Below are 16,018 nucleotides of genomic sequence, written 5' to 3' on the forward strand. Positions count from 1 at the left end.
TCTACCTCACAGCATACTAAAAAATTTATTTCAGACATAAATGTGAAAGGTAGCACAACAAGGATTTTAGAAACAAACTCTAGATTACCTTTGTGGTAATAGAGTAGTGTGGGGGACTGGAATTGGCCACCCCAAGATATGCCTCTTTGGCATGAGGATTATCTTGGGCTGGTTACTTTTAAAAAAACTACAGACAGGAAACAAACCCTGAAAAGTAGAGTTTACTTACCCTTTGTTAAGAGACATTTACATTGTAAAGGAAATCTCCATCTGTAAAGGTGTCTGCCTCTCTGTACCAGGAAGAAGGGGAGATGACCTTATCTCTGGAAACTCTCAATCAATGCGGAAGGCAAGGACTTAAATCTGCATAATAATCTCACTCCTGTTTACTGTACTTGTCTGGTAACATCCTGTAACTGACTTCTCCCACCCCCAACATCCTCCTTTGTCTTTAGCTGAAGATGATATTTAAGGTGGTGGCTTTGGCTATTTTGGTGAGTTGCTCAGGTTGCCTGAGCCTCTCCCATGTATACATATTATAAAGCTTTGTTTAATTTTCTCCTGTTATTCTGTCTCATGTGAATTTAATTCATTCTCCAGCCAGAAGAACCCAGAGTGGGTAAATGAAATGTCTGCCTCCCCTACAGTAGTCAAATAGTTCTTAAACAGGAGACAAAAGCTGAATGGCTTGGTTTTAACATCTGAAGAAAGAACTGGTGAGCAAAAAGACAGACTGATAGAAATTATCCAGAACGGAGACAAAGAAATGAAAAGTAAAGAAGGCAGTTTAAAAGAAATAGGTTCTAAAATGAGAACATTGAATTTACATCTAAAAGAAGTTCCCAAAGGAATAGAGAATGGAGCAAAAGAAATACTGAAATAGATTATGGCAAGAATTTTCCAGATTTATGAATGACATCAATTTACAGATTCAAGAACACCAATGAATCTAGAAAACAACTGCAACGCAAATTAAGGAGAAAGTATTATATACAAAATCAATAAGAAAATGACAACAATCCAATAAAAGGTGGGGGGGGGGGAAGGAATAGGAATCTTACAAAAGTGGTAGCATAAATGGCCAATAAATTAAAACTCTGAATAATCTGTAATCTAAGAAATGCCCATTAAAACCACAGTGGGAACACAGCCACAGTGAAAAGACACAGGAGAATTAGGTCTTGTGGACACCACGTCTGAAGAACTGAAATGCTAAAGAGGGCCTGCTGGTCAGGGGATTGTTACTTAAAATGGGATTGAACAAATAAGTAAATACATTGAGGATTACGGGAGCCAGGTTTCTCACTGATGGAGAATCATAAATATGAAAAAGGGGAAGCCTAGAATTGGAGTTCGGTATAAACTTATGACTTTTAATATATAGAGATGAATCTATGTGGAAATAAATATAAATGTATATGTAGACTGACATATGTATATATGTAATAAGCAAGGAATATATATTTTTTATATATATATTTATATTTATAACTCTGTCCACTGAGAGAGTATAGAAGAAAGGCAATAATATAAATGAACACACCAAGGCCCAGATCTCAGTTTATAGCTATTATTTTTCACTAACAAATAGCAGGGCTCCTTGGAGAAAAGGCTGATTCCAAGGCTGGGGTACCCTAAAGTAAGGAAGGGTTCAAATAATTATGGGGACATATCAAAATAGAAAAATTAGCTTGAAGGGGTTCACACTGGCCAATCCTGTGACAACTTAGGCATCAAAATGCCTAACGGTAGTAATGAAAGAAAAATCCATGAGTAATTACTGATCTAAGTAAATGAATGAAGGAATGAATAAGTAAATAAATAAATTTGTGTATGTAGAAGGAATGATGGAATTAGAAAATCATCATTTGGCAACCATTAAAGTAGTATTTGATTAGACAAGAATCATTAAAGATGCTAAAACCAGCAGGTGAATGTTTGAGGAAGAGGCTATTTATATACAGCCTCACAAAATAGTTTTTAATTATGCATTAATCAATAAGCATTAAACTTATTATAAATAAACCTGGAAGACACCATTCTAAGAAAATGATACAAGTCAACATCATCAGTAATGGGACAAAGTAATATTGTGCACCTCCTGATATAAGTAGACAAGAACAGAGTGTCATTCCTATGGAATTCATGGCAAAATGCATAACCAGAAGCTAATCATTTCTGTGTGTGTGTGTATATATATATATATACACACATACTATATACACACACGCACATACATATACAGTGATGTGTCGCTTAACAGCAGGAATATCTTCTGAGAAATGCATCATTAGTTAATTTTGTCATTTTGCGAACCACAGAATGTGCTTATACAAACCTAGATGGTATAGTCCACTACAGACCTAGGCTATAAGGTACTAATCTGCAGGGACCACTGTCATATAGGCAGTTTATCATTGACTGAAACGTCATTATGCAGCACAGGACTGCACACACAAATACATACAGACTCAGAGGGAGAGAGAATAGGGCAAACATGGTGAACTAGGAAATCTGGGTGAAGAGTTAAGAGGAACAATTTTATTCCTATAATACTTCTTTAATTTTTAAAATTATTTCAAAATAAAAAGTTTAAACAACTATAATGAGATTCATTTTACTCCCAAATTAGTAAACATTTAAATGCCAAACAGTATTAAGTGTTGGTGAGGATGTGGAGAAATGGCAATTTTCATAAACTACTAGTGTGAGTATAATTTTGAAAATCTGCAAAACTGTCTGGCAGTAACTAATAAAATTATGCATGGCCACACCATATGGCTTAGCAGCTGTAGTCCCAGGAACACACCCAAGACACACTCTTGCACATGGCCATCAGAGATATACACAAAACGTGTTACAGCATCATTATTTGTAGAATACCAAAACCAGAAACAACACAAATGCCCACAAACAAAATGGGGCAGAAAAATTGTGGTATATCCATATAGTATGATATTATACAGCATGAAAATGAACGAGCCATCAAATGTATCAGAGTGGATAAACCTCAAAAAACCTAACAATGACCAAACAAGCCAGAAGAATAACAGAGTAGGATTCCATTTTACAAGGTTAATAAGATACAATTTAAAAATGTATTATTTAGAGATGTAAACGTAGGTGGTAAAAACAAATTATTTTCATAATTAATTATAAACACAAAATTTAGAAAAATGGTTCTGTTTTGGAGAAAAGGGCACCTAGGAGGCTTCTGTGATATAATAATGTTCTACTTCTTGGTCTTAGAAGGTGACATTCACTTTATTCTATATTAGTTATTTAAACTGTATATAACTGTAAAACATTCTCTTTTATGTATGTTATATTTAACATTTACTTTAAAAGGCTGGACCATATGGCACCACAGCTGAGGTTTACCTAATTAACCAAGCAGAATTTATTTCAGGCATGTAAAGATGATTCAAAATCAGGAAACCTATCAATATAAATGGTCACATCAACAAATTAAAGGAGGAAGACAGTGTGACTACATCAATAGGTGCTGAAAAGGTATTTAATATTATTCAGTAGCCTTTCACAATAAAAATTCTAAGTAAAATATAAGTAGAAACAAACTAAATATAAATAAAAACTATGTATTAAAAAACCAATAGCAGGGGCCAGCCCAGTGATATAGTGGTTAAGTTTGCGCACTCCACTTTGGCAGCCCAGGGTTCTCAGGTTCAGATCTGGGGTGTGGACTTACATACCGCTCATCAAGCCATGCTGTGACGGTGTCCCACATACAAAATAGAGGAATACAGGCACAGGTATTAGGTTAGGGACAATCTCCCTCAAGCAAAAAGAGAAAGATTGGCAACAGATGTTAGCTCAGGGACAATCCCCCTTACCAAAAAAAAAAACCAAAAGAAAACAGTAAATATCATCCTGTATGTTAAAATTAAATCCTTTTCAATTTAAATCAGTAACTAGAAGGGTGTTCACAGTTAATATTATTTACAATTTTCTTGGAAATTTTAACACATGCTATAAGAAAAGAAATTTAAAGATTATTTTAAAATATTTCTTTTATTCGTGACATAATTTTATAACCAAGAAAAATTATCAACAAAATAATTTGATACACTAATAAAACAGAACACAAAATATACCAAAAAAAATCAACAGATCCTTTAATCCCACAAAAAACACCTGGAAGTAGAAATAAGAAAAAGATTGCATTTCAATAGTTAAAATATATTTAACAAAAACAATATAGGATCTACATAAATATAAGGTTGAAATCACATTTAAAGACATAATTTAAGATCTGATAATACAAAAAGAAATAGCAGTCTAGCTTGCTTAGCCTCCTACTAAGAAAATCCAAAAAAGCTTCCATGTTCATGGAAGAGATAACTTAATTTCATAAAAATATTGAGTACTCCAAAATATGATCTAAATTCAATATAATTTTTATGAAAACACCAAAAGGTTTTTTCTTAAAATGGACAACATGATCTTAAAGTTTACATGGAAGAATAAATACTCGAGAAACGTACGAGGAAGAATAATACAGAGGCAAAGAACTTGCCTTACTGAAAATCAGAACACATTATAAAACCATGAAAAATAAATGGTATTTGTTTAGCAATAAATAGATTAATGGAGCAGAAGAGAAATCCAAAAACAGATTCCAGAATATATGATTTAATATATTGCAATGGTTGTAGTTGAATTCTATAAAAAGTTGAATTCTCTACAAAGTTGAATTCTCTGCAAAGAACGTAGTTGAATTCTATAAGAAAAGAATGGATTATTTAATAAACTCTCCTGGCAAACTCCGCCTTCAAGCTGCAAAAAAAATTAAAATTGTATCCCTTATTTATACCAAAGGTAAAAATAAATTATAGCTGGTAGTAGCATTCCAAGTTGATTTGAATCAAGGGTCATACTAAGAAAATCTAGAGAACATGAACAAAATATCAGATACATTTGTTTGAAGCTATCAGAGAGCAACCAAAGCAGTAAAACGTGCAGAGCCAAAGTCCAGGAAAACAGAAAGGACAACAACAAAGAGCCTGGAACTTGGTATAACTTTACCCAGAAGAGACAGCCAGTTGCCAAAAGCAGCAACTGAGAGTCCAAGAGCTTTCAGCAATGGGGCGGGGAGATATATTGAAGCTTAGGGTCCCCCAACAGGGCAGGGACCCAGAGAGCTACAATTAAGAAGAATGAACTAGTAAGACTGAACCCTCAAAACAACTGTAGCCTATGTTCAAAACACCTCAGTGCCTGACTAGATTGAGGTGATCTGCCACTGGCTTCTCTGCCTACCAGAAACAAAAGAAAATCATCTGAAAGAAGGTAGCATCCATAATTTCCATATAGTAAGTCAAAAGTAAACTAGAAGACAGCACTGACTGAAAACCAACAGAAAACAACAAACAAAACAGGCTCAGAGGCAAATCTGAAAAAGGAGTTATTAAGTATAGATTATAAAGTAACTGATTATCATGTTCAAAGCATTAATTTTAACATAGAATGGGAAAAAATGAAAAAACTCAAATGAAAATAATAGAACTGAAAATGCAATACACTATTTAAGAACTCAACACGTGATGTAATGTTAGGTTGGACATAGCTAAAGAAAGGATTAGCAAACCAGAAGATATGTCAGTAAAAAGTATGCAGACTGAAGCACAGAAAGTGAAAAAGATGAAAAACAAAGAAAATGCCATGGGACATATGTGACAAAGCGAAAACCTCTAACATGAGCATAGTCGCAATCCCAGAAGGGAAGCAGAGAGACAAAGGGCCAAAAAAATTTTAAAGATATAGTGACTGATAATTTACTAAAACTGACCGCCAAAAATCTAGCTAAGGATTGAAAAAGAGGTACAGATCCCAAACAAGGTAATTACAGACCACAAAAAAATGTTCCAGGCACATCACAGAAAAACTTTTGAAAGAAAAGATAAATAAAAAATTCTTAAACACAGCCAAAGAGAAAAAAAGCACATTGCTTTGAAAGGAAAACCAATAATACTTACAGCTAACTGCTCAATAAAAAGAAGTCTCAAGATAATGGAAAAATATCTTCAAAAGTTTGAAAAAAATAACTATTCTAAAATTCCACTAAAATTAAAATTCTATTCTATAGTTACAAAATAACTATTCTAAAATTCTATACCAATGAAAATTCCCTTCAAAATTGAAGGCAAAATACATTTACAGACAAAAATGCTATGTGTTAAAGGAAATTCTAAATGAGTTCTTCAGAAAGAAGGAAAAAGATCCCAGAAGGAAACACCAACATAGGAAGAAATGAAGACCAAATGAAATGGTAGATATGTGGGTAAGTAATTGTTTAACACCATCAAAACAATTTTTCATGAGATTAAAATGCATGACAGCAATAACACAAAAAGCAAGAAGTAGTAAATGGAGATAAAGTGTTCTAAGACCCTATCATTGCCTAGGATGTAGAAAAATAATTTAATTTAGACTCTTACTAAATCAAGGATACATTTGATAATCTCTGGGTAACAAAGGAACTGTGAAATAATTATAACAAACTAATACAGAGAAAAATGTAATAAAAAAATAAACTGATTCAAAGAAAACAGGTAGGACAAATAGAAAACAAATAGTATATATAAACCAAAACAAATATATCCCTAATTATGTAAATGTCAATGGAATAAATACTCCATTTAAAAGAAAAATATAGTCAGACAGGAAGAAAATAACTACAAATTGCATATGACATACCTTAAATAGGACGAAGTAAGTTTGAAAGTAAAAGGAGAGAAAAAGCATAACATGGAAAATCTTCCAAACACTCACCAAACAAAAGCCAAAAGCTGGTGTGGTTATAATAATATCAGACAAAGCTAGCATTAAGGCAAGAAGCACTCCCAGAGGTAAAAAGGAGTCTTTTAAAATGACAATGGGGTGAAACCACCAGGTAGATACAAATGTGTATGCACCTAATGACATATCTTCAAAATATGTAAACATAATGGTAACTAAAAAGTGAAGTAGACAAATCCACTATCAAAGTGAGAGAATCTCATCTCTCTCTCTAATATAAAAACCCGAATAGAGAAAATTCGTAAGGATGTAAAACATCCAAACAGCACAATTAACAAAAATGACCTAAATGACACATTTGGAACACTGCACTCGACAATCATATAGTACATAGTTTTTTAAGTGCACATACAAGATTAACAAAATTGATTATATGTGGTTCATAAAGCAAGTCTTAACAAACTTGAAAGACTATAAATTATTAAAGCATGTTCTCTGACCACTACAGAATTAAGCTAGAAATAAATAACAGAAAAACTAATTTGAAAATGCCCAAATGTTTAGAAATTAAGTAATACATTTCTAAATAATTTATGGTTTGAAAAAGAAATGGAAATCGAAAGTAGAAAACATTTTAAACTGAATGATATTGAAAATAACATATATCCATCTCAAGAAGTTAGTAAAATAACAGCAAATTAAACCCTTCTTTATAAAAAGGAATATAAATAAGAGCAGAATTTAATGACATAAAAATAATGTACTCACCCAGCACCCAAATCTTGATGTCTAATACAACATTCTCAAATAAAAGAAACTAGAGCTCTTTGGAGAAATGGTTAAGGCAGGGAATATAAAAGATGCACTCAGAGCATCTCGTAGTGCCAAAAAGCAAAAAAAGTGCTCAAAAACAAACAATGGGATTATGTCAAAGAAACACATGACAACTGAAAGAGCTCCCAATGTCCAAAGCTGGAACAATCTGAGTAATAAAATAAAGTACACAGTACTGGATTATAACCTAAAGTATCAAATAAATATCCATGAGTCCATACTGATACAAATAAATGATCAAATAATTAAACAGAAGAGAATAGACAAATATCTTGTACAGAAGAATCTCAACTAACTTATCTAGGTACTCCTTCCTCAGAGGTGGGGCATAACTTCTCACCCATTAAGTATTGGATGCACATAGTGACTTCCTTGTAAAGAATATGGAAAGGGGGGGAAAAGAACAACTTTACACAGAAGAAATCTGATGAACACTGCCTCAGCCAAGTGAACAAACTTTACATCATTAGTGATAAGTCATATTAATAGCATGTACCCTTGATATAACATGATGAAAATGACAATTTACCTCAGTAGTCTTCCTCCCAAACACTCATAATCTCTATCACAAAAAGAAACAGCCAACATCAGAAAATATTTAAAAAGACCACAAAGATCCTACAATCATTTAAAAGATGATGATAACATTATGAACAAAGTTATACCAATAAATTTGAAAATTTGCAAAAACTGGAGAAAACTGTTTATCAAATCTGACACAATGAGAATCTGAATGATCCTGTTATTTTTTAAAATGAAATCTCTATTTTTAAATTTCCCTACAAAGAAATCTTCAGTTTCATACGGCTTCACTGGTGAATTCTTCCAAATATGCAGCGAAAGTGTAACACAAATCTTATACAAAGTCTTTCAGAGAATAGAAATGAAAACATATTTTCCAATTTATGAGACCAATTTAACCTTAACATCAAACCTCTAAGGTTATTCAAAGAAAGAAAAGGTGTAGGCAAATCTTTATAATGATTATAGAGGAAAAAATCCAAAACCTGTTTTTGGATTTTTGGTGAATGCTGAAATACTAAAAGTTTTTTCCAAGATTGGGAATGACACAAGGATGCTCACAATCACTACTTCTATTCCACACTTACAGAAATCAAATGCATTAAAGAAAAAAATGTAAGGATATAAGAATGAAAAAGGAAGAAAATAAACTTATTTTTCAGAAGCAACTTTATTAGAAATCAATGAACAAAGGTAGCAAGATCACTAGAAACCAAATCAATATAAAAATGTAAAATGAACTAAAAATAAAATTTTAAAAATTATACCATAAACAATAGCATCTAAAACATCAAATACCAAGGATATATCTAATTAAAGATGTACAATATTTCTATATTGAAAATTATAAAGTATTTTTTAAAGAATTTTAAAGGATCTAAGTAAATGTAAGAACATATCATATTCATGGACTGGAACACAATATTATAAAGATTCTTCTTTAAAGATCTATGGACTCAATGAAATCTCAATGAAAATCACAACAGCATATTTTTAGAAAATTTTTAGAAAATTAAAAAGCTAACTTTAAAATGTTTACGGAAATGCAAAAGGCAAAAAGAGCTAAGGCAATCTTAACAACAAAAAGGCTAGTGGACTTATACTGACAGATATCAAGACTTAGTATAAAGCTAGAGTAATTAAGACAGTATGGTATGGCCAATGAGAGAAAGAGAATGTCCAGAAACCAACCCATGTTTATATAAACCCTTGATTTATGTCCAAGGGGATACAACAGTGCAGTGGGGCAAGTAAACGTCTTTTTCAATAAATGCAACTGAGTCAACTGAATTATCTATATGTAAAAAGTGAATATTGACCCATTTCTCATATCTTATACAAAAATTAACTTTAACTGAATTGTACATTGAACTTGAAAGCAAAGTAAAATTCTTCTAGGAAACTTTTTTCATGAACCTGAGGCATGTAAAGATTTCAATAGGACACAAAAAGCACCAAACATAAAGAAAAATAAATGCATAAATTGAACAAATTAAAATTTAGAGTTTCTGTTAATAAAAAATATAACTATAATAAACTACCACATTAAGAGTAAAAAAGCAAACCACTAAGTGGAACAGATATTTGCAACAAAGGGCCTTTATGTATTCAGAATATATAAATAATTTTTATAATCAATAAGAAAACATCTACCTCATAGAAAAGTGGCCAAGAAGGAGCAATTCATAAGAGAAGAATTAAGTGACCAATAAACACGGAAAGTTGTTCAACTTCATTAGTTATCAGAGAAATGCAAACTAAAACCACAATGAGATACCACTACCTACCCATCAGAATGACTAAGATAAAAAAGACAGACAACGCTAAGTGTTGATGAAGATGCGTAGTAACTGAAACTCTTACACCACTGGTGGAAGTGTAAAACAGGTGTTACCACTTTGGAAAACATTTTGGGCAGTAATTAATGACCTACTTAAGCTGGACATCTATATGCTCTATGAGCCATCAATTTCTCTCTGAAATATATATCCAACTGAAATGTACATACAAATGCATCAAGAGTAATGTACAAGAACGTTCATAGAAGCATTATTCCACATAGCCATAAACTGAAAGCAACCCAAATATCCATCAACAGTAGAATGGATAAGGAGTCACATATTCACACAATGGAATACCATATATGAAGCAGAATGAATGAACTGCTACACACCATCAGGTAGACAAAACAAACAAAACGTTAAGATATCCGATAGCGAATTATATTGAATACAAAAAAATACATATAACATGAATTTATTTATATTAAGGTCAATGACCAACAAACTGAACTACAATGTTGCGGGATCCAGCTTAGGAGGCAAAAATAAGAAGAGAAGCAGGAAGGCAACAGTCAGCTTAGTAATTAAGAAGGGACAGGAATTGTTGAGTGACTGGCTGGTGATTACACAACTTTGTTCACTTTGCGATAATTCTTTAATACTGCACTTAACTGTGTATATATTATCCTTCAATTTTAGAAAGTTTATTAAAATAATTAAATTACAGATGGATTAAGACTTAAATGCAAAGCTCAGCCAACAGAAAGTTCACAAAATAAAAAGGGGAGGGAAGGAACAAGGAAGAATGTAATCCATGTGTGAGGGAGACCGATTTAATTACATCTAGGAAACTCAGTCTCAAAAACAAAAGACAGATAGGTTTAATTGCATGAAGAGTTAAAACTTTGTTATAATATATTTTTTTCTATACAAAAAATTTGTAAGTTGAATGACAAAGGGTTACCATCTTATACTAAGCGCAAAAATTAAAATTAGCTCAACAACAACAAAAAAGAACGAACAACCCAATCAAAAAATGAGCAGAGGATATGAACGTTTTTCCAAAGAAGATACACAGATGGCCAACAGACACATGAAACAATGCTCAACATCACTAATTATTAGGGAAACACAAATCAAAACTACAACGAGGGGCCGGCCCAGTGGCATAGTGGTTAAGTTCACACTCTCCACTTGGGGAGCCCAGGGTTTGCTGGTTCAGACCCTGGGCACAAACCTACACACTGCTCATCAAGCCACACTGTGGTGGCATGCCATATAGAAGAACTAGAAGGACTTACAACCAAGATATACAACTATGTACTGGGGCTTTTAGGGAGGGAAAAAAAAAAAAAGAGGAAGATTGGCAACAGATGTTAGCTCAGGGCCAATCTTCTTCACGAAAAAGAAAAACCCTCCAATGAGATATCACCATATCACCATATCACCTTACACCTGTCAGAAGGGCTATAATTAACAAGACAAAGAACAACAAACGTTGGAAAGGATGTGGAGAAAGACAACCCTCATGCACTGCTGGTGGGAATGCAAACTGGTGCAGCCACTATGGAAAACACCACAGAGATTTTTCTCAAAAAATTAAAAATAGAAATACCCTACAATCCAGCTATCCCACTACTGGGTATTTATCCAAAGAACTTGAAATCAATGATCCAAAGAGATTTATGCACCTCTATGTTCACTGCAGCATTATTTACAATAGCCAAGACATGGAAGCAACCCAAGTGCCCGTCTATGGATGGATGGATAAAGAAGATGTGGTATACACATACAGCGGAATACTACTCAGCCATAAAAAAGAGAAAATAATCCCATTCACAATAACATGGGTGGATCTTGAGGGTATGATGTTAAGCAAAATAAGCCAGACAAAGACAAATACTGCATGATTTCACTCATATGTGGAAGATAACAAATACATTGATAAAGAGAACAGATTAGTGGTTACCAGATGGGAATGGGTTTGGGAGATGGGGCAAGGTATAAAGGGGCACATACTTATGGTGACGGACAAAAATTAGATTACTGGTGGTGAGCACAATGAAGTCTATTCAGAAATTGATAAATAATAATGTAAACCTGAAATTATGCAACGTTATAAACCATTATGATCTCAATAAAATTACTGGGGAAAAAAAAGAAAATTCATAGAAGAATAAATTCAGAGTCAATATACACATAAAAAGTTTTTCAAATTCTCTAGTAGTCAGGAAATTAAAATTAAAATAATAAATCACTTTATACCCCTCACAGAGGCAGAAATGTTTAAGAAGCTACTAATGGTGATGTAGCTGATGTACTGATGCTCACTGACATTTTAGCTATTATTTTTGAAAGCAATATGGTAATATCTATCAAAATTAAAAAATACATTTTTTTACCCAGCAATATCACTGCTAAAAATCTATCCTGGAGAAACACAGTTACCCCTACATAAGGATAGACATACACAGATGTGTACTGCAGCTATATTCAAGGTGGCATAAACCACAAAGACAGAGAAGTTGCTGAAAATTAAAATACATTCATACTGTTAAAAATTATGCATACATTTAAAAGAATAAATAGAACTACATTATTTACCTTAGATTTCTAAGATATGCTGTGAGAAAAGCAAAATGCAGAAAATGATATATGATCTTATTTTTCTAAAACATATAACAAAAATATGTACATTGTACTTATATATCTACATAATTATATTCAATCATGCACTGAACTGCATGCACAGGGAGAAAATCTTGGCTGTTGTCATGACCTACCTTATGGCAGGGGTGGAAGAATCAAATGAATAGGAAAAAAAGAAAGGGAGGGAAATCCAAGCAAATGAAGGAAAAGAAAAAGTGCAGGCAAAAACTAAAGAATGAATGACATGATCATATTTGTTCATTCACGTTAAATCATATATGAGGTACAATATCAGGCAGCCTCCAAAAAATGCTACTGGTCACTGTAAGTACCTGAAATATCTTTTTCCTTTAAAAAAGTCTTAAAAATTAAGAGAAGATAATCATGAAAAGATGAGTAGAGGCTACAGGAATTTAAACCATATGGGACTGAATGCCACTAGATGTCAGTAAAACCCTCCAAAAAATTATAAAAACATTTTTCTTAACTGCTAGAAAAATTTTCTTTTATCTATAATCTTTACCTCATAAAAATATTCAAATTAGATGTGTAGATTACCAGGAATGAAGTTCCTTAAAAGACAGACTATAACTCTTATTAATAAAGGCATTAATATTGATATCTAACTCCCTATTTCCTAAGTCATCTATAACATTTTCACATTATTTTTTAAAACTCATGAATTATGCCTTCTGAAAAGATGACAAAATTTAATATTCAACCAATATGCATTTATCTCATATCTATTATGTGTAAAATACGGAGGCAAAATGAAAGAATAATGATATTTGAGTTTTTAATCAAGTAGGAGAACAAAATTAAATAGAACGTTTACAAATTAACCAGTACAAACTAAAGTACAGTGGCACATCAACTACCTATAACACAGATATAGCCACATAACTCAGTATCCTAAAACCAAATAAATGAGTAAATAAACCATTAGACAGCTAAAATGTGTGTATAAACTTTTCCACTGAAATTCATACTTTACTCATTACCCAGCCTCTTCACTTTTACTATAAAACAAAAGGTCTAATGATTCTTATAATGTGGCTTTTAAGTTATCCCGTTGTTTCACTGACTACCTCACAGCTTAGTGTATAAACCACAAGTATTTTATTAAGTTCATGGATCCTGCAATTTAGGAGTTTGGACATAATGCACATGTGGAGTTGGCTTGTCTCTGCATAACGCCCATGGCCTCAGCAAGGATAACTCAAACGGCTGGGGTCTAGAACTGTGGACGGGAGTCCTTCTACATGGCCTCCCTATGTGGCTTGGTTTCCTCATGCCCTGGATGTGGTGGTTGGAGTTCCTGTATGATGGTGCAGGGCACCAGGTGCAAGCATTTCAGAAAATAAGGTGAAAACTGCATCAGTTTATAACCCAGCTTATAAGGTCACACAGCTTCACGTCTACCCTATGCTTTGGTCAAAGATGTCACAAGCCTGCCCAGATCCAAGGGAAGGGTAATTATACTCCACCTCAGACAGAGAATGGCAAGGTCACACTGGATAAGTGCATGTCAGATGGGAAATATTACTGCGACAATCTTTGGATAACACAATGTAACACAGTGTGCCACAACAATTCACAACATTCCCACATGCTGAATATACTACACCCTCCCCCAAGACTTTCAAAGTTTCATTCCATTATGGCATTGGGACAGTCTCAGACCTCAATATCTAAATCAGGTCCAAATGCAGATTAGGCTCCCCAGAAGTGGTTCCTCAAGTACAGCTCCTCTTGATCTGAAGACCTATGAAACAAAGTGGTATGTTAGCCCACACACAACTACTGTGGGACAAGCATAAAATTACTTCTATAGGCATTCTCAGAAAAAAAGGAGAACCAGGAGGCATATATTAATCACTTGGTAATCTTTTTAGCCTGATTCCTCAGTTCATTAGGTACATTTTCAATTTTCCATATTACAGCTGAGGCAATTTTGCTAAATTCCCTTTACTATATATAACAAAGGTCTCCAGTCTCCTCTCCTCCTACCGCCAACATTTTCCTCAACTTCCTCAAAGTCCTCATTGACAGCTTCCTTGAGGCCTGTCAGGTTACCTCTCTGGAAGGCCCTTCCAGTGTCTGCCCACTGCTGAGTCCAAAAATTATGGCAGCATATCACTTCTGGTACAAAAATCTGTTGCAGTTATTATTAACATAGATAACTTATTCCAAAACTTAGTGATAAAAATGATATTATGCTCACAAATTCTATGAGTCAGAAATTCAGACTGGACACAGCAGGGTTGGCTTGCCTCTGTTTCACAATGTCTAGGTCTTATCTAGGGATACTCAAATGGTCATAGGTTGGAACTATCAAAAAAGAACCTAAATAGAGCCTCTCCATAGGGCTTGGGTTTCCTCACAGCATGGCAATCTCAGGGTAACTGGACTTCTTACATGCAAGTTCAGCATTAAGCACAAGTATTCCAGTGAACAAGTTAGAGGTACACAGCCTTATACGGCCCAACCTTGGCAGTCACACAGCATCACTTCTCTATACTCTTTGAAGAAGATAATGGAGGCAGGAGACAGCCCTGTGGCCATTCTTGGAAAATAAAATCCTCTACACCAGTTTATCAAGAAATAAGCAGTGAGAGAGACCAAACTGCTATTGTCAACATGCATAATGATAGAAGAAAGAACTGCAATACATATATTTATCTTTGCTGCCTCTCAAACCTCTATTGAAATAAGATGAAAAAAATACAAAGCTAAAATCCAAAAGGACAAAAAAGATCAGCAACGGAAATGGTAGAAAATTAGTTGATACCTATTCCAATGGTCTTGTCTGGGGAGATTTTGCTGGGAGATGACCACGGAAGTAGAGACATACTCCATCCCATTCCTAGTAAGTTTGCCTGCCCACCCCCCCTCAACTTTCCCTTGCTCTCTGTTTCCTCTCCCTCTGCTAGGAAGGTAATAAATTTAGCCCAAGTTCTTTGAAAACAGAATCTTGGTGAAGGATGAGAGCCAATCATCACATATTTGAAATAGCATTTTTAAGCACATAACTTATAGTGGGATTTTATTGCTATGCAGAGGAGGTGAGTTGTTTGAGGATGAGGCTCAAAAGAAAACAGGATTTATTGAGATTCTGATATAGAAGAAATTAGTCCAATGACTCCAGCTCAACTCCAAATGCCTAGGTAATTCTCTCTCCACTACTCAGTAAAAGATAGATTACTCTAGAGTAGGAGTTCTTAAACTGTGGTCTGGGTACTACCAGTGGGGCCCTGAAACCCTTCAAGGGAGTCAGTGAGGTAAGAATATTTTCATAATAACACCAAGACATGATTTGCCCTTTCCACTCTCATTCTCTCATGAGTATGGCATGGAGTTTTCCAGGAACTACATGACATGTGATATAGAAACAGATGGAACACAGAAGCAGATATGAGAATCCAGCTGTCTTCTACTAAGCCAGACACTAGAGAGATTTAGAAAAATTTAAA

At 33.8% G+C, this 16,018-nt stretch overlaps 1 protein-coding gene across 2 annotated transcripts in view; it reads right to left on the reverse strand.

Annotated features, from left to right (window-relative positions):
* Positions 1 to 16,018, reverse strand: part of TDRD15 (tudor domain containing 15) — a 178,977-nt gene that overhangs the window by 124,388 nt on the left and 38,571 nt on the right. Inside the window, exon 5 of one of the 2 annotated variants that reach the window (XM_070573196.1) lies at positions 14,229 to 14,310. In XM_070573196.1, the coding sequence (XP_070429297.1) occupies positions 14,259 to 14,310 (52 nt within the window). In that variant the 3' untranslated portion in view covers positions 14,229 to 14,258. Of the gene's footprint in view, positions 1 to 13,324; positions 14,311 to 16,018 lie in introns of those variants that run through there. The other variant, XM_070573195.1, reaches the window with a different exon arrangement.

This window comes from Equus przewalskii, chromosome 14 (assembly GCF_037783145.1).
Source record: "Equus przewalskii isolate Varuska chromosome 14, EquPr2, whole genome shotgun sequence".
Lineage (NCBI taxonomy): Eukaryota > Metazoa > Chordata > Mammalia > Perissodactyla > Equidae > Equus > Equus przewalskii.